The sequence below is a fragment of the Zingiber officinale genome, chromosome 9A (assembly GCF_018446385.1).
Source record: "Zingiber officinale cultivar Zhangliang chromosome 9A, Zo_v1.1, whole genome shotgun sequence".
In the NCBI taxonomy this organism is placed as follows: domain Eukaryota; kingdom Viridiplantae; phylum Streptophyta; class Magnoliopsida; order Zingiberales; family Zingiberaceae; genus Zingiber; species Zingiber officinale.
The window spans coordinates 105,156,948-105,173,709 of record NC_056002.1 but is presented as its reverse complement, the minus strand read 5'-3'; the positions used below and the strand labels follow the sequence as shown (position 1 = coordinate 105,173,709).

The 16,762-nt window shown below is 40.3% G+C and overlaps 1 protein-coding gene across 1 annotated transcript; it reads right to left on the bottom strand.

Annotated features, from left to right (window-relative positions):
• Positions 1-14,539: 14,539 nt before the first annotated feature.
• Positions 14,540-16,201, bottom strand: LOC122018768 (ethylene-responsive transcription factor ERF039-like). Its single transcript, XM_042576183.1, has one exon. The coding sequence runs from the start codon at positions 15,398-15,400 to the stop codon at positions 14,720-14,722; it is 681 nt and encodes a 226-aa protein (XP_042432117.1). The 5' UTR covers positions 15,401-16,201; the 3' UTR covers positions 14,540-14,719.
• Positions 16,202-16,762: the final 561 nt, after the last annotated feature.

Below are 16,762 nucleotides of genomic sequence, written 5' to 3'. Positions count from 1 at the left end.
ATAAGCCCTTTTGTTCATGTTATAGTTCAGGCGGAACTGCTCAAAACTTCTGGGTAGTGTTTGGAAAATAATATCGATCTGGGTTTCCCCATCGATTTTAGCTCCAAGGATCTGTATTTCGTTCAAATAAGTCATCATCTTGAGGATATGATCCATTACGGGTGTCCCCTCTAACATGGTGGCTGTCATTAATTTTCTCATTGCTCTTGCCTAGTAGCCCGATTCTGGTGTCCGAAGAGTTCTTTGAGATTGTTCATCATATCATAAGCAGTTGGTAAGTCCTGATGGTGATGTTGTATCACATTTGTCATTGAAGCCAAAATGTAACACCGTGTCATCTCATCTGCTTTTACCCATTTCTTATGATACTCAATCTCCTCTTCACTAGAATCACTATTAAGTGCATCAGGGCAGGTCTCTAATAGTACAAACTTATAGCCTTCAGCAGTTAGGACAATGTCCAGGTTCCTTTTCCAATCTATGTAGTTTGGTCCAGTAAGTTTGTTCTCTTTCAATATAATTGCCAATAGGTTGAAAGTCATCCTAAGAACCACAAAATAAACTTTGGTCAAGACTGTAAATTTAGAATAATATTGATTCCTCCTCAAACACTGTGAATTTTGCATGTCACGATAGTGTGGACGTATACAAAATCAAACATTTGTAAGAGGAGATTCTACCCATTAATTTTATTCTTGTCAACCTAACTTTATGACAAATAAAATTAATAGTTGGTTTTTTCTTCGGTCGCACAAATAATAGCAGTGACTCCGATGGGGAGGATACTATTAAATATGCATAAGTATATACCGTTACTTGATACTTAGTCCATTAAATAGGATTGCGCCCCTTCAGATGGAAAAGATCACACGCTCCTAAATAATTTCCTATAACCATCCATAAAGGAAGTTTGATCTAGTGATCTACAAACAAACTCATCCGATGGGGAGGGAGGTACACAGAGCCAACACGCAAGTTTGTCGCATCACTTACCAACCAGTAATGGAGACCGTGAAATTTATTTACTAATCCCTCTCCCACTTAGTTATTTAAGGTGAGGAATTTTAACTATGCAAGCACACATCACAGCAAATAAAGCAAGAAATATGGAAAAAATAATTTTCATCTATTGTGGCCTTTTCCATCACTGTCTTCCGTGTGCTGCCAACCCTAGCTGCTACCATCTTTAGCCACCGCAATCGGGTCTAGTCGCCGCATCTATCTTGCTTCTTTTTCTGCTGCGCCTCTGGTCCACAAAAAATACCACGCCTTGCAACTATACGATCCGCGACAAAAATAGAATTTTACATATATCGATCCTATATTCCACAAAGGCATGCACATGTAATCTAGATCGAAACAAAAATGTAAAATCCTAAAACTAATACAGTTCCTGCTGCATTTAATATACACAATCATGCATACACAAAAATGTTAGAGTGTATACTAAAAGCCTAACTTTTGTAAACATTTATTTGTTGAAATAAAAGAATCACATTGGTTAATATCTGTATTTATTTATTAAATATAATTATTCAATTAATTTATATAGTAGACAACATGAAGTATGGTGTCACACTCAGAAGATCATGTTGTCGGTTCTCTATAAATTATAAACAGTTGCTCGCGACTAAGATGGAAAAAAACAAACCATCAGAATAGTCGTAGTGTAATTAAGTATTAGTTTATCTTGACTAATAAATTACACTGATACACTTTAAGTGCATTGAATAGGATCATTTAGGTAAGTTCTTTTTGTACTGACTTAGTAAAAGAACTAAACCTTAGTTATTATGGAAGTGTGTGTTCTTAATCCTAATATAATAACAAGCACATATATTTAATATTTATTTCTTTGACTTATCAAAGGGTGAGGTTTAGCTCGATAAATCAATATGTCCAATAAGTTGGGAAATGATATTACTTATAGTGTGTTGTTGATTATAGAATGAATCTGTGTCCTAGTTATCTAGGTTGAGAATGTACCCAAGAGGAGCTCATAAGGATTGTCATGTTAAACCCTGCAGGTGGACCTAGTCCGACATGACAATAAAGTTGAGTGGTACTACTCTTTGAGTTAGATATTTAATTAAGTGAGTTGTCAGTAATTTACTTAATTAGTGGACATTCGTAATCTTAAACACAGGGAGACTAACACACTCATGATAAGAAGGAGCCCATAATGTAATTTGGGATTGGCGCGGTAGTGCGGTAATAACTCTCTAGTGGAATGAGTTATTATCGATGAACTTGAGTTGTGTGTTGGGGCGAACATGGGATACTCAATCTCATCGGAAGGTCAAAACCAATTTCTCCTCTAGGTCCCTGTCGTAGCCTCATTATAGCCTCAAGTCCATCCAAATATAAGGCTCTTCTTGGTGTCCAAGAAGTGGGCCGATCCAATGCTTGGTGACCAAGCAAGGGCCGGCTACATCCTCTCCTATAGGGGTCGGCCCTTTGCTTGGTGACCAAGCATGAAGGGGCCGACCACAATATTCAAACAAGGAGGGTTTTTTTTTGAATTTTTAAAATATTCTCTTTGTAGAAAACTATAAGTTTTAAAAGAGAGATTTTAATCTTTTAAAAACTTTCCTTATTTGAATTTGGCCACATGTTTTAATAGAGAGTTTTAAAACTTTCCTTTTTTAACCATCCACATGGTTTAAGAAAAAAAGGGAGATAAGTTTTAAAATTAAAATTTTCTATCATCATGTTAAAAAAGGAAATTTTATAAGAGAGTTTTTTAAATTTAAAACATGGTTTTAATTTTTAGAAACTTTCCTTTTTTAACTCCTACGTTAGGAAAGAGAGCTTGTAAAATTTTATAAGAGTTTTTTCTCTTGTAAAATTTTATAAAAAAATTATTTTCCTTTCCTAAATATGGTGGCCGGCCACCTTGCTTGGTGCCCAAGCAAGGGGCCGGCCAAACTTAATCCTAAACCATATAGGATTGATCACAACCATTGATTGGTGATTGATTCAATCAAGAGGAAAGAAAAGGAAAAATAAAAAGGGAAAAGGAAAAACCCTTGGATGATTTTATTTTTTGTAAAAGGTTTTTCCTTATTTACCTTGGGCAAGTAATATAAAAGAAGGGGTGAGGGGGCTTCATGTGACAGAACTCTTATTCTATTGCTTGGAGGTCTTTTGGTGGCCGGCCCTCTCCCTTCTCCCTTTCCCTTTGCTCTCTTCTCCTTGGTGGTGGTGGTGGCCGAATCTTAGAGGAAGAGGAAGGACTCTTTTGGGTGGTGTTCATCTTGGAGGATCGTCGCCCACACGACGTCTAAGGTGAGGCGAGGAATACGGCAGAAGATCTCGAGGTCATTATCTTACAAAGAGAAGGTATAACTAGTAATTTTCTTCCGCATCATACTAGTTATTTTCTTTGTAAGAATTCTAAATACAAGAGACAATTAGATCTAGTTTATCGAATTTATTTTTCGATTTTGTGTTTTCTTCTTTTTCGAATTTGTGATTCGATTGTTCTTTTTGGTTAACCTAGAGTTATTTAAGGAAATAAATATTAGCTTTCCTTAAAAGGCTTTGCCTAGGCCGTGGTGGTTGCTCCCATATCCAAGAAGGCCATGTGCCTCGCCATGCAGTCCTGAAAGCCTATTTTGGAAATTAATATTTATGGAATTAATAACTTAGGTAGATTTGAATCAATAGTGTTAAGTTCCGCTTGCGATTCAAATCTAAATCATTAAGAACAGATAAGTTAAATTATGAATCAATGATATGAAGTTCCGTCTGCGATTCCTTATTTAACTTCTAAAGAACACAATAGGTTATTTAAGGAAAGGTTCGACACTTATACAAAAAAATTTGTACAGTGGAACCGGTACGTTTTCCTAGGATTAACCAACAAAAAATGCCCTTGACATGTCCAAGGGTCCAATCACACACAATATCTATAAGTCATAATAGTTGGAGCCTGCAACCACCGAGTTAGCACATCCTACTATTATCCTGCCTAAATTATATATGACATGTGCATAATTAAACTGAAAACCAAACACACAGAGGCAAACCCTAGCTCTGATACTAATTGTTGGTTGATACTCGGAATATCATACCGGTCCCCCTGTACAAAAATTTTGTACAAGTCCTGAACCATTCCTAACAACCTATTGTGTTCTTTAGAAATTAAATTAGGAATCGCAAGCGGAACTTAACATTATTGATTCCAAATTTAACTTATCTGTCCTTAGAGGTTTAGACTTGGATCGCAAACGATATTTAACATTATTGATCCAAATTCACCCATGTTATAAATTCAATTAAAGATTAATTCCAGAGATTGGCTTCCAGGTTAAATATGGCGAGGCACTAAGCCTTCTTGGGTATGGGAGCATCCACCACTTCCTAGACAAAGTCTTTCAACGATTTAAAATCTTTCCTTATTTGTAGTTATCTATAATGTTTAAAAGAGAGATTTTAATTTTTGATAAAACTTTCCTTTTTTGTAACCATGATTTAAAAAGAGAAGTTTTAATTAATCTTTTCTTTTTGTAGTTGTTTACATGTTTTAAAGTGAGAGATTAATTTTAAAACTTTCCTTTATTGCCATGTACAATAGGAAATTTAGAAAAGAGATATTTTAATTGTTGTTAAAATTTCCTTTTTAAGGGGAGACCACAAATAAGGAAGTTTTAATTATGTTTAAAACTTTCCTTTTTTGCCGTGACCAAGGATTATAAAAGAGAGGTAGAGGGTGCCTCATAAAAGAGATACACATAACCTTAAGCCTCCTCTCTTTTCCTTGGTGTGGTCGGCCCCTTCCCTTCTCCCTTTCTCTTAGGTCGGTGCCCCACTTATGTCCTCTTTTGCTTCCTTAGGGCCGGTGGTATCAAGGATTGAAAAGTCCTTGTGGACGGTTGCTTGGAGAGGAAGAAGAAGAAGAGGAGAAGCACTTGGTGACCGGTTGCTTGGAGGAGAAGAAGAGGAAGAAAGTTTCCTATTTTGACATCCCTTGGTGGCTCGAGAGTCTTGGAGGAGAAGAAGTGGTTCGGGTGGATTCCATCTTGGTATATCGTTGCCACACAATGACCAAGAGGAGGAGAGGAATACAACAGAAGATCAAGAGATCTTTAGCTACAAAGAAAGGTATAACTAATTAATGGTTTCCGCTTCAAATTAATTAGTTAGTTTTCTTTGCATAGATTTTGAAATACCAACACAAGAGGCTAACGATTTTATGTTTCGATTTCGTGCTATCGATTTTGTATTTCGATTTTGCGTTTCGATCTTGTGTTTCTATTGTGGTCTCTGTAGTTAAACCTAGGGTTACTATAAGAAGTTAAATATCTAATTTCTTTGAAAGGCTTGGTCTAGGAAGTGATAGATGATCCCATAACCAAGAAGGCCTAGTGCCTCGCCATATTTAGCCTGGAAGCCAATCTTTGAAGTAGATATTTAATCAACTTCTGTAATATGGTTTAACTTAGGAAGATCACATCGGTTAAACTTGGAGTAAAAATGTTAAGTATCGTTTCCAATCCAAGTTTAACTTCTGAAGAGCAAATTGGATTAATAATGTTAAGTATCATTTACAATCCAAGTTTAACTTCAGTAGAGCACATGGGTAGTTAGGTTAAGTTCTGTGCTTGTATAAATTTTTGTATAGGGGAAATAGAATGGTATTCCGAGTAGCATCCAATAGTTAATAAGTACCATGATTGAGTAAGAAAGGAAATAAGGACATAATCATTGAGCAGCTAAGACCAGTCTATATGCTAATTTCTCGAGCGCGGTGTAATGACACTTGACTCCTTTTAATAAATGACTTAGAAAGTATACAGGCTATTGATCTTTTTTCTCCTGCCTCACCAACACTGATATGACTACATGCTTATTGACTGATAAATACACCCATAAAGGTTTGCCAGCCACTGGCTTAACAAGTGTGGGTAAAGCAGACAAGTAATTTTTTTAATTCTTTGAAAGCTTTGTCGCAGTCAGCATCTCACTAGAATTATTTGCTCGACGGAGGATCTTGAAAAAAGGCATGTTTCGATCGACCGATCGAGAGATGAATTAAGATAGGGTTGTGCTCCGGTCGATCAATCTTTGTGCTTCCTTCAAATTACGTGGGTGAGCCATGTCTTGGAGAGCTTGAACTTTGCTTAGGTTGACTTCTATCCCTTGCTCGACAATGTATCTCAGGAACCACCCACTTTTTGCTTCAAACAAACATTTATTGGGGTTGAGCTTCAGTCTGTATTACCTTAAAGTTTAGTAGGTTTCTTCCACATCTACGCACTGATCTACCACCCAGAGAGATTTGATAAAGATGTCATCCACAAAAACTTTCATATTTCGCTCAATCTGCTTTCGGAACACTTTGTTCATAAGTCATTGGTAAGTAGTACCTGCATTCTTTAGTCTGAATGACATAACATTATAGCAATAATTGCCCTCAGCAATTATAAAACTAACCTTTTCCTGGTCATCCTTAGCGAGCGACACTCGATGATATCCTTGATAGACACCCAACATGCAAATTAACTCACAGCCGAAAGTTAAATCTACTACCTGGTCAATTCTCGGCAAGGGGTAATAATCCTTGGAGCATGCTTTGTTGAGGTCCTTGAAGTTGATACAAATCCTCCATTTGTTTCTTGTCTTGGACACCAGGACCACGTTAACTAACCAGCTCAGGAACTGCACCTCTCGAATGTAGTCGACCTCCAATAACTTGTCCACTTCTGCCCAGATGATCTTATTCTGGTCCACCCTAAATCTCTCTTTCTTTGCTTGACTGGACAGGCATCAGGAAAGATGTGGAGTACGTACTCCATGATCGTGGACGGGGCGCCTGTGATATCTTTTGGCTCCCAAGTAAAAATATCATTGTTATATATTAAACACACAACAAGATCTTCTTTAAATTTTGGGGGGTAGGTTGACGACTATTTGAGTCATGACTTCCGGCTGGCCTGGTTGAATTTGGACCTCCTCCCTTGCTTCATATACCAGGGTGGGCAGTACTTCACAGATGGTGTTGAATTCCATTCTCTAGCTCTTCCGGACAGCATCGACCTCTGTCTTAACGATTTCTATGTAGCACTTGCGGGTTACCAGTTGGTTTCCTTTGGCTAACTCAACTTGGTCATCCATAGGAAATTTTAATGTTTGATAGAAGGTTGAGACGACTGTCCAGAATTTATTCAGAACCGACCGGCCGAAAATCACATTATAGGCCGAGGGCGCGTCCATAACTATTAAAGTCGACCGACATGTCTTTATTAGGAGCTCCTCTCCTAAAGATATGATCAACATTATTTAGCCAAGCAGTTAGATCTCATTACCAGTGAAATCGTACAAGGGTGTCACCATGGGTTGAAGCTCGCTCAACTCTATCTGCAATTGCTTGAACGCTTACTTGAAAATGATGTTGATCGAGCTACCTGTGTCAACAAAAGTGCGATGAATATTATAATTAGCTATAACATCCTTAATTATCAAAACGTCATCATGGGGGATTTCCATCCCCTCTAGATCTTTGGGCCCAAAGCTAATTTTGGGCGCTTGTGTCTTTTCTTAGCTGCAGCTGATCGCGTGAATTTTCAACTTGCGGGCATGTGACTTCCTCGCCAGGTTGGAGTCCCCATCAGTCAGTCCCCATGCGATCATGCCAATATCACCCCGAGTGGTGTTTTTCTTGCTGGCTCGAGGGTTGTTCCTGCTAAGACTCAGGCGGGAACTTGGGTCCGGTCTCCTTGTCGCGGGGTCGTCCTTTGGTGGCGAGTAATGCCTCGATAGTCCCTCTTGGGTGGAACATCTGGTCGCTAATATTGGCGATGACGAGGAGAAGTCCAATGCCGACGGTATTACTAGTTGGCGATTTGACGATTTACCCGATTATAATGATAGCAATCTTGAGTATTATGAGTTGTAAAATGGTGATATATACAAAATTGGGGTGGAGCCCATCTAAGGGGCTCAGGATACTCCACCCTCTCAACCCCCTCATGTTGCACAGCTTGAAGTTGGGGCTCTCGATGATGAGGATGGGGACCCATGCGGGCTCCTCTAAGCTGTGAGGTGCTCGGTGCTCTGGAGTAGATGCCTGGACGGGTGCGGAGACTTCCTTTTTTTGAGTCGCGTGTGCTTCCTCCACATCAATATACTCGGTCGCTAGGCTGAGTAAATGATCAAAGTCTATGGGCGGTCGCCTGATGAGAGAGCGGAAGAAATCATTGTCGATGAGCCATTGGGAGAAGGCACTCACCAGAATCTTTAGGGTGGCTAAGGGCATGCCTATAGTCTCCTAGTTGAACTTCTTAATATAAGCCTGGAGCATTTTCTTGGGCCCTTGCTTGAGAGAGAAGAGGCTCAAGGGGATCTTGTGGTAACATCGGCTACTGGTAAAATGATGAAGAAAGGACTTGGAAAAATTCTTGAAACTGTGTATAGACTCGGGCGACAGTCGATTGAACCATTTTTGTACCTAGCCTAAGAGTGGTAAGAAATATTCGACACTTTACGCCTCCGCATATTGATAGAGGAGGGCGGCATTTTCGAACTTTAGAAGGTAGTCATCAGGGTTAGTCATTCCTGAGTACTCTCCTATTACTAGAGTACGATAATATCTTAACAGCCTGTCTTCTAGCACCCTGTGAGACAATGGGGTACTAATCCGCTCGGGAGAGCTACAAGTTACTAGATCTTTTCCTTTGCGCTCCTCTTGGATAGGTGCTTCTCCAGAAGATTCTTGAGATAGTCCTTCTTAGCCCATGTATTCGGGCAACATGCGGAATAGCGTCCGATGGTGCATGATTAGTTAGTGAGGCGCAGGAGGTAGATGGGCTGGCGGAATATAAGGAGGGTCCAAGCTAGCTGTCAGGGAATGGGCTGACGTTTCACCGGGCCTCCCTCCTGAGCTCCTCTTTCCCTCTGATGTGCTATTGTCAACATGACAGGAATAGGTGGCAAAGTACCACCAATAACTGTTGCACTAGTTTTTGTGCCCGAGCATTGATCAACATCTCCAGCTCCTCTAGAGTCAACGTGAAGATGGTGAGTCATCCAGCTTCTTCCATCTCTAAACTTTAGATTCAAGCAAAGATTCCCATAGATGACACTAAATATGATCTTATCTGAAAGGTAGAGATGACTTACTGGGTAGGTGGCTATGATGTTGATCGGATGAAGACCTCTAGATTGGATTGAAGACTCTTGACTGATGCACTAAGCTCCCTACACACAATCAAACGAGACAACAGAACATCAGTGCCAAAAACCAGAGAAGGGGTCCCTAGTGAAGGCTCTTTGATACTCAAGTCAGTGTATTGCCCCAGTAGGAAGTAGAATAGTAGTAATAAACAGCAGGATGCACGCTTAGTGTAATGAAGTGTGTGTACCTTGTCATCGGGGAGGACTCTTGTTTATCTCCATAATCATAAGATGACGGAGAATGCCGTGTGTCAGAAGTTGTTGAGAAATGGAGTATATGTATCCTGGAAGACGTATAGCTAATCCGCGGAATCTTCCTCTACCCGTGTGTACCCTTTTTGTAACTGATGCCTTTAATGAGGCAGTTAAAGGAATATACGGTCATAATGTGTCAGCTGAGGGGAAGCATAATTACCTCCGAGGAAGGTTCCCTGAACCTACATCATCTTAGAAGAATATTCTCTAATAAACGGTTATTATTCTCTAAAAAGTTGTTAGGATTCTCTGATAATGCTATTCCCTGAGCATATCTCAGCTGGGTGTTGACTTGCCCAGGCGAGTAATGAATGGAACCTTGAGTTTTATAAGGCTGCCTTGCACTCTGCACTGCTCTGATATACATGTGTGGTAATGCTAGATATATTAGTGAGTTACTGCTCTATCCTTAGGGTCACTCAAATATATTCTAGGAGTCTAGAGATCTGAGTGAAATACTGTCCAGTTCTTAGGGTTGCTCAAATATATGCTGGGAGTTTGGAGATCTGAATGAAATACCATCCGATTCTTAGGATTGCTCAAATGTAGTCTGGAGAACTGAGTGAAATACGGTTTGGTTCTTAGGATCGCTCGAAAATATGCTAGGAGTCTAGAGATCTGAGTGAAATATCGTCCGATTCTTAGTGTTATTTGAATAAATGCTGGGAATTTAGGGGTCTGAGTGAAATACTGTTCAATTCTTAGGGTCATTCGAATATATGCTAAGAGTCTGGAGATCTGAGTGAAATCACAAAAGCATGTCCCTTGAGCTTGGACGACTTTATAGCCATCCTGCCATATATCGGGCTACTTGCCTTCTAGAGAAGAGAAAACTAAGTCTCCAAGGACCAGACCAACCCTTCGGTTGGGCATTCTCACAACTAGAGACTAGTCTCTAATCACTAAAGTAATATCTCGGGTTATTCAAATCCAGTCGAGTCATTGACTGTATCTAGGACTGGGATGCTCATTTCTCAAGTAAGACCGGTCGTCCTTGAATTAGGCGTTTTAGTACTGGATGAGAGGCTGGGCTTTACCCAAGGGTGACCCTTTGACCGCCACTTTTCCTTAACTTGGACCTCCACCTCACCTTGACTTTGCTTTCCACGTCAGCTTGAGATTCTCATTTAACACCCCATATCACTAGTCAACTACAACCTCCAACAAGCATTGATGGTCTCAGTGAATTGAGAGGTATCCGAATTCTATCATAGGTATTCTGCTGAGTGAAAGATACACGACAGAGAGGATGAGAATGAGAGTAATGAAGGTGGAAGAATTATATTGTTTTCTCTACTTTTTCTCTGTTTATGGCCTCCTCCTTTAAAGGAGCTCAACCTTTGGCTATAGTAATGGCCGAATAAAGGTCATTCAATGCCTTTACTTGCCAATCTTGAAACATCAACTATTTTAATCGGTGATTACATATTACATTAATCTCAATTAATCTATCTGTCATAATTTGAGCAGCAGTAAAAAAAATAAATGACAAAATATTGATTTATTCACTTGAGCAAATCTTGTCCTGACCGATCCATCATTCGACGTACGTAAGTCGTACTCACACACGAGTCAACTTAGTTCTCCGATGTGTCCTATACATTTTATAAGTATTTTTGGATATTATTTGATTATATTATATTTTTATAGGAATTGAGAGAGATAACAATTGATAGGAGGAACACCGGGTTGATCTAATCACGGTTTGGTTCAATTTCTACATGTTGAGGGAGATTAAGTGAAGAGTCCAATTTCAAATTCCTTACAAAAATCAAAAGCCCAAATCCAAAGCTTCAAATGAGAAGAAAGCCTAAATCATCTTGGTTCAGTCCCGTTCAGTTCGGTTTAAGATGTGATTTCGGTTCATTTGCAAGTTAAAAGGGAGAATTCGATTCAGTAAAATACGGCTCTCCTTCCTTACTGTTCACGTCTCTTCCTCATAAATTCCCCGACGCCCCAAAACCTCTTCTTCCTAATCTTCTCCAAGCGGTGACGGATGGTAGCGGTGCCGACGACTACGAGCAACGACGACGATACCCTCGGTCAAGCTCAACTCACTAGCGGGGTTCTTTGGCATTTACCTTCTTCCCTCGAACCCTAGAGGCTAGCCAGAGTGGGTTGCAAAAGCTAGGTCTTTACGGTAAGGGGCAGCGGTGAGCTTTGATTTTCTTCATCTCGCCGCAGTGGTTTTCTAGTGTGCCCTCCACAAGGTTTTTCTGAGGGTTTTTTGAGGTTCTTTGCCTCCAACAGGTTGCAAGGGAAGAGGATTCCGAAGGTACCAACGACAGAAGTCCCTTTCAAATTTCATCACCAAGGGTGGTTGAGAACTCCTTGCGGACATAGGTTGCGAAGGTAGGAGTGTTTCCAACAAGCTCCGGTGGCATCCTTCTTCTCTAATAGAAATCTAGTGTACTGTCCTTTCTCTGGCTTCATCTGACTTGTTCAAGCTGGTGTGGTTCGTGTAGGCAGAGGTAGTGTCAACAAGAACCATCGGAGTGGTTCTTCGGTGGAAGATTCATCCATTGTCGTTGTTGAAGCAAGCACCGCTGGTGTCTTTGTTGTTGTCCACCGACTTTGGTAGTTCTAGATTCGGGCTCTTCATGTGATGGCAAATAGTAGTCAGGTTGGAGTTGATTGTGGAAGAGGGTTTGGTTAACTTAGCTAATTTTCTTATTTGTTTTATTGTGCTATTTCTTTATTCATGTTTGATTATTGTTATTGCATTTTGTTTAGTTTCGTTCATGCATGATTGTTGATCTTGAATCATAGAATGACAATGTGATATAAGTTTAGCTTTTATGCATAACTAGGTTTTGTTAATTTCTATTTAGGTTTGTTTAGTTCACTTGTATTTGTTTTACTATTGTTTCTCCCTTATACATGTTTGTGGTACTTGACATGTTTTCATGTATTGCCTATTGATAAATGTGCTTGTGTCGTAGGGTGAGAATGCGGTGCAAGTTTGTCTTCGATAGTTATATATGATTTTAATTTCATTTATGCATGTTTATTTTCTAGAAGGGATGCTTGTAGCGTAGAGTGACAATGCGCTATGGGTTTATCATTACTGGTTAGATAGGATTTCAATTGTTGCATTAGGTTTAGAAAACCCCAAAACAAACCCCTTGGTTCGATTTGGTCTGAAAACAAACGTCCTGCCATTAGTTCCACGTGAGAGATGACTCGGTCATCTACTATATTACCTTAGTGTAGGTTAAGAGGTTCGGTTGATTAGAAATTAATTAATTTGATTTGTGCAAGTGACAGTTATGCACATATCAGGCGTCATGCATTGAGTATGTTGCACCTCAACTCTCTTCATGGTTATCTCAACAAAAATGAATCTATTTTAAGATTGTTAGACAATCTTGGCTGCTAGAGATATAAGGGAAATACTCTGAATTTACAAAACTAAATTTATACTTATTTGTTGAGTGACCTGAATTGCTAATTTCAGGCTGCTAGTGGGGCTGGTTTGACCGAGCTTTCGGTGGTTCGAGCAGAGTGGGAAGCGAAGTGCTAAGTCTGAATTGCCCGACTACCAAGTCGGTTGAGTGAAGACTTGAATCATCTGAGTGTTCTGAGGGCAAGTAGAATGCTCCCAAGTGGACGCTGAGTCTACCAAGTGGATGCCAAGTTAGGGCACAAGTCACTTGAGTGGTCGAGCCAGAAAGGAAAATATCGAGTCGGGACACAGGTCACCCAAGCAGGTTACCGAGTCGGGAAAGGAAGATGCGAGTACTTGGGAAGTAATCCCGAGTCTGAGTAGGTTTCTGAGTGCTCAAAAATTGAGACGTCAAGGTTTACGTTCAATGCAAATTTGTTAAAACAGATTCAGCTATGCTTCCCCAACTCCGGCTGTGTTTTGAGGCTATCATGGATTGTTTGTTTCCTAGGATACAATAGTCAACTGCAATATCCACCAAACACTGGCGGTCACGACGAACTGAGAGGTACTCGAATACTATCACGGGTATTCTATCGAGCGGAAGATGCATGGCAGAGAGGATGAGAATGAGCGGAAACGAAGATGGAAAAATTATATTACTTTCTCTACTTTTGCTTTGTTTATGGTCTCCTCCTTTAAAGGAGCTCAACCTTTGGCTATAGTAAATGACCGAATAAAAGTCATTCAATGCCTTTACTTGTCCGCCTTCAAACGTCAACTGTTTTAATCAATGATTATGGATTACATTGATCTCAATTAATCTATGCGTCATACTTTTGAGCAACAGTAAAAAAAAATAAATGGTGAAACATTAGTTCATTCGCTTGAGCAAATCTTCTCATATCCGGTATGACATTCCACGTGCACAAATTGTTCTCGTACACAAGTAAACTTGGTTCAATTCAAATCTAAGCATTAGATTTATACCCTCCCCTACGCACCTATGTGTGAGAGATCTCTCACCATATAATTATTCACAACTACAATACATATGCCACAATATAATCAACAATAGAGCCATAAGATTTTCAATGTCAAACTAAAAATCCATAAGGGAGTCTCAATCATCCTTTACACCTCCTTTTTCCATTTAAATCCTTTTTCCATTTAAATTTTCAATGATGGGCACGAGCTACCAAACAATTGTAATCTTTTTATTATAATTATTCTCAAATAAATAAATAAATAAATAAATAAATCTATCTTTTAGTACTACAATATTAAACAACTCAATGAAAGCGGCAAAAAAATAAAGAAGACACAAAACCTCTCGTAAACCACAATCCTTAATCCTAATTAAATCCCCCAAAAATGATATAATCCATTCTATTATTTTCCTATTAGAACAACAACGTGCAACTCTACACTTCACTACCTTCAAGTCTTGTTTCAATTTCAATTATTTGATATGAACCATTCAATACAAATAAACAATTGTGAAATTAAAAGATGCATATATTTATGTCATACATTGAGACAAACATTGTTCATATTTTTTTTACTTCCATTTTGTATTTTTCTTGTTTTTCAAATATTATCTTCCAAACCTATACAAGCAACTAATTATCTCCTTTTTTTTTTCTTCTAACCTAACTGTGTTTCTTTTTTCTTGGGAAAGAATAGAGATGCTCTTCTAAATCATTGATTTCATTATTCGCACAAACCAAATCCAAGCTTTCATTCTTGTTGATGATTTTCTAAAGCAATGTACAAAATGCATTTTCCGCGAGAAAAATACATGAAACACACACAAAAAAAAAAAGGAGAATGCAAATTAAAAACGAGGGTTTTGAGCCCCATTGCAAAATTAGGGTCGAGAGAGGGATTTGGGGTTTAGAATTAGCAGTCCCACAGAAGAGTTCCGAACCCGGTCGAGTCATAAGCGTTCGAAGTCGCCCATATCTCGTCCGGTCCGAAACCGAACCCGGTCTCCGCCCACGGCAACCACGACTCCGCCGGCGCCGGGTCGTGGTACAGGAACTCGCTCCCTGAGTCGGCCGAGTCGAGGAGGCACTCGCTCAGCCGCGGCAATTCAACGATCTCGCCGAGCTCTTCGGAGGCGTTCGGGTCCTTGGGTGACTCGGGAAGAGGAGCGGGGATCATGGCCGCGGCCTTGGCGGCCGCCACCTGGACATCGCGCGGGGAGAGGGTAGCCGGGCGGGGGAGCGAGGCGGCGAGGTCCGGGAAGTTAAGCACCGCGGAGGCGCCCTTGATGCTGAGAGCGGCCACGTCGTGCGCCCTCGCAGCCATCTCCGCCGTCTGGAACGTCCCCAGCCAGATGCGCGACTTCTTCCTCGGCTCACGGATCTCCGACACCCACTTCCCCCACGCCCGCATCCGGACGCCGCGGTACGAAGGACTATTGCTCCCGTCAAGCCCCCGCTTCCTGCCGCCGCCGCCACTACTCATCCCCGCCCCGGTGGAGGCGGCCGCCGTCCGGTTCGAAGGCGAGGAGAGGGAAGAGGAGGAAATTGAGTTGGCGCTGCTCTCCGTCTCAGAGGACACTAGTGCGTCCGCCATTGCTGTCAAAATCTGGCCTTTACGGTCGGAACCCGTGCGATGTCCTTCTCGGTCACTGTTGGTGCAAAAAAGCAAGCTTTTTGATGGCGTTTTCTCGTTGTCCCCGTGAGACAGGAACTCAGGAAGCAGAGAACAGTAAAATAGCGCAGCAGAGAGAGAGAGAGAGAGAGAGTTTTTTTTCTCCCCCAAACTTCTGGTTACAAAACCAGAAACTTGTGCGATTCAGTTAGAAACATGTTTGAGCAAACTTGCTTCGGAAGAAGCTAAGAGGATTCGGCATTGACACTGGAGGTTTGAGTGCACCGTGGAGCAAGCAAGTGGCTTGAAGGAGAAGAAGATGAAGATGATTCTAACCATCAATTTACAATTAGCATAGCCATGGGAGCAAACTCTTGGGGAGGGGCTAGGGGGTTTAGTAGAGGGGAGATATGGAAACGTGATTTCTTAAAGCGACCTTCCACCGTCCTCTCTTTCTTTTCCCATCATTTGGCAATGAGGCACTCACTTTCTTCCTTCTTCCTCTGCCCCCTCCATGCTCACATTAATTACCACAGGAGACCAAATTATTTGCTTCCCCAATCATGCAGCTACCTAGTCTGAAGCTTTCGATCGAGAGCTAGCTCCCAATAGAGGACTAGACGATAGGCTAGCTGATGAATTTTATTTTCAGCAAGGAATGTACGATAGATAATCGTCCTTCTCACAATCATCTTCACCAAGGTTGGTGGGCATGCATGGCGTGTAAGGGACCGAGAAAGGAAGGAAAAAGCAGCAACTACTGAGGTGACTGGATTCTGTAAAATTTCCCTTACGCAGCATAAAGTAATCTTCCTTTTTTTTTTAAGAAAGGGGAAAAAAAAACGAGGAGCGATAAACGTGTTAGATTGTATATGCGAATTGTTTCCTTTCCTCTCGACAGACTTACAGTAGTGACGCTGTAAGGGTTGTCTGACAATAAAGGTGTTGTCTTGGCCAGAAATTTTCTTGTCCTGTATCGTAGAGGTGTGGAATGGGGCAAGTGTTTGTAGGCCGTCTGGCCTGACTTACATAATTTGGGCCATGTTCAGTGTGGCTTGATTTGACCAAGGTTAATGTTTAATTTGATTGTTTGTTTTTTGGTTGGTAACATGTATTTAATTTATATCAATTAATTTTGATAGATCAGTTTGATTTTATAAAAAAATTTTATCAACTATTAAGATAAATTAAAAAAATACTTGTAACACCTATTCAGTAAAATCAATCTAATATTCTTAAGTGAATCACCTATTAAATAAAATTGATTCGTTAATTCATAAAGATTCATAACAATGTACCTATGATTTATTATTGGTTGTGTTATTGGTCTGAGGTTCGAATTTT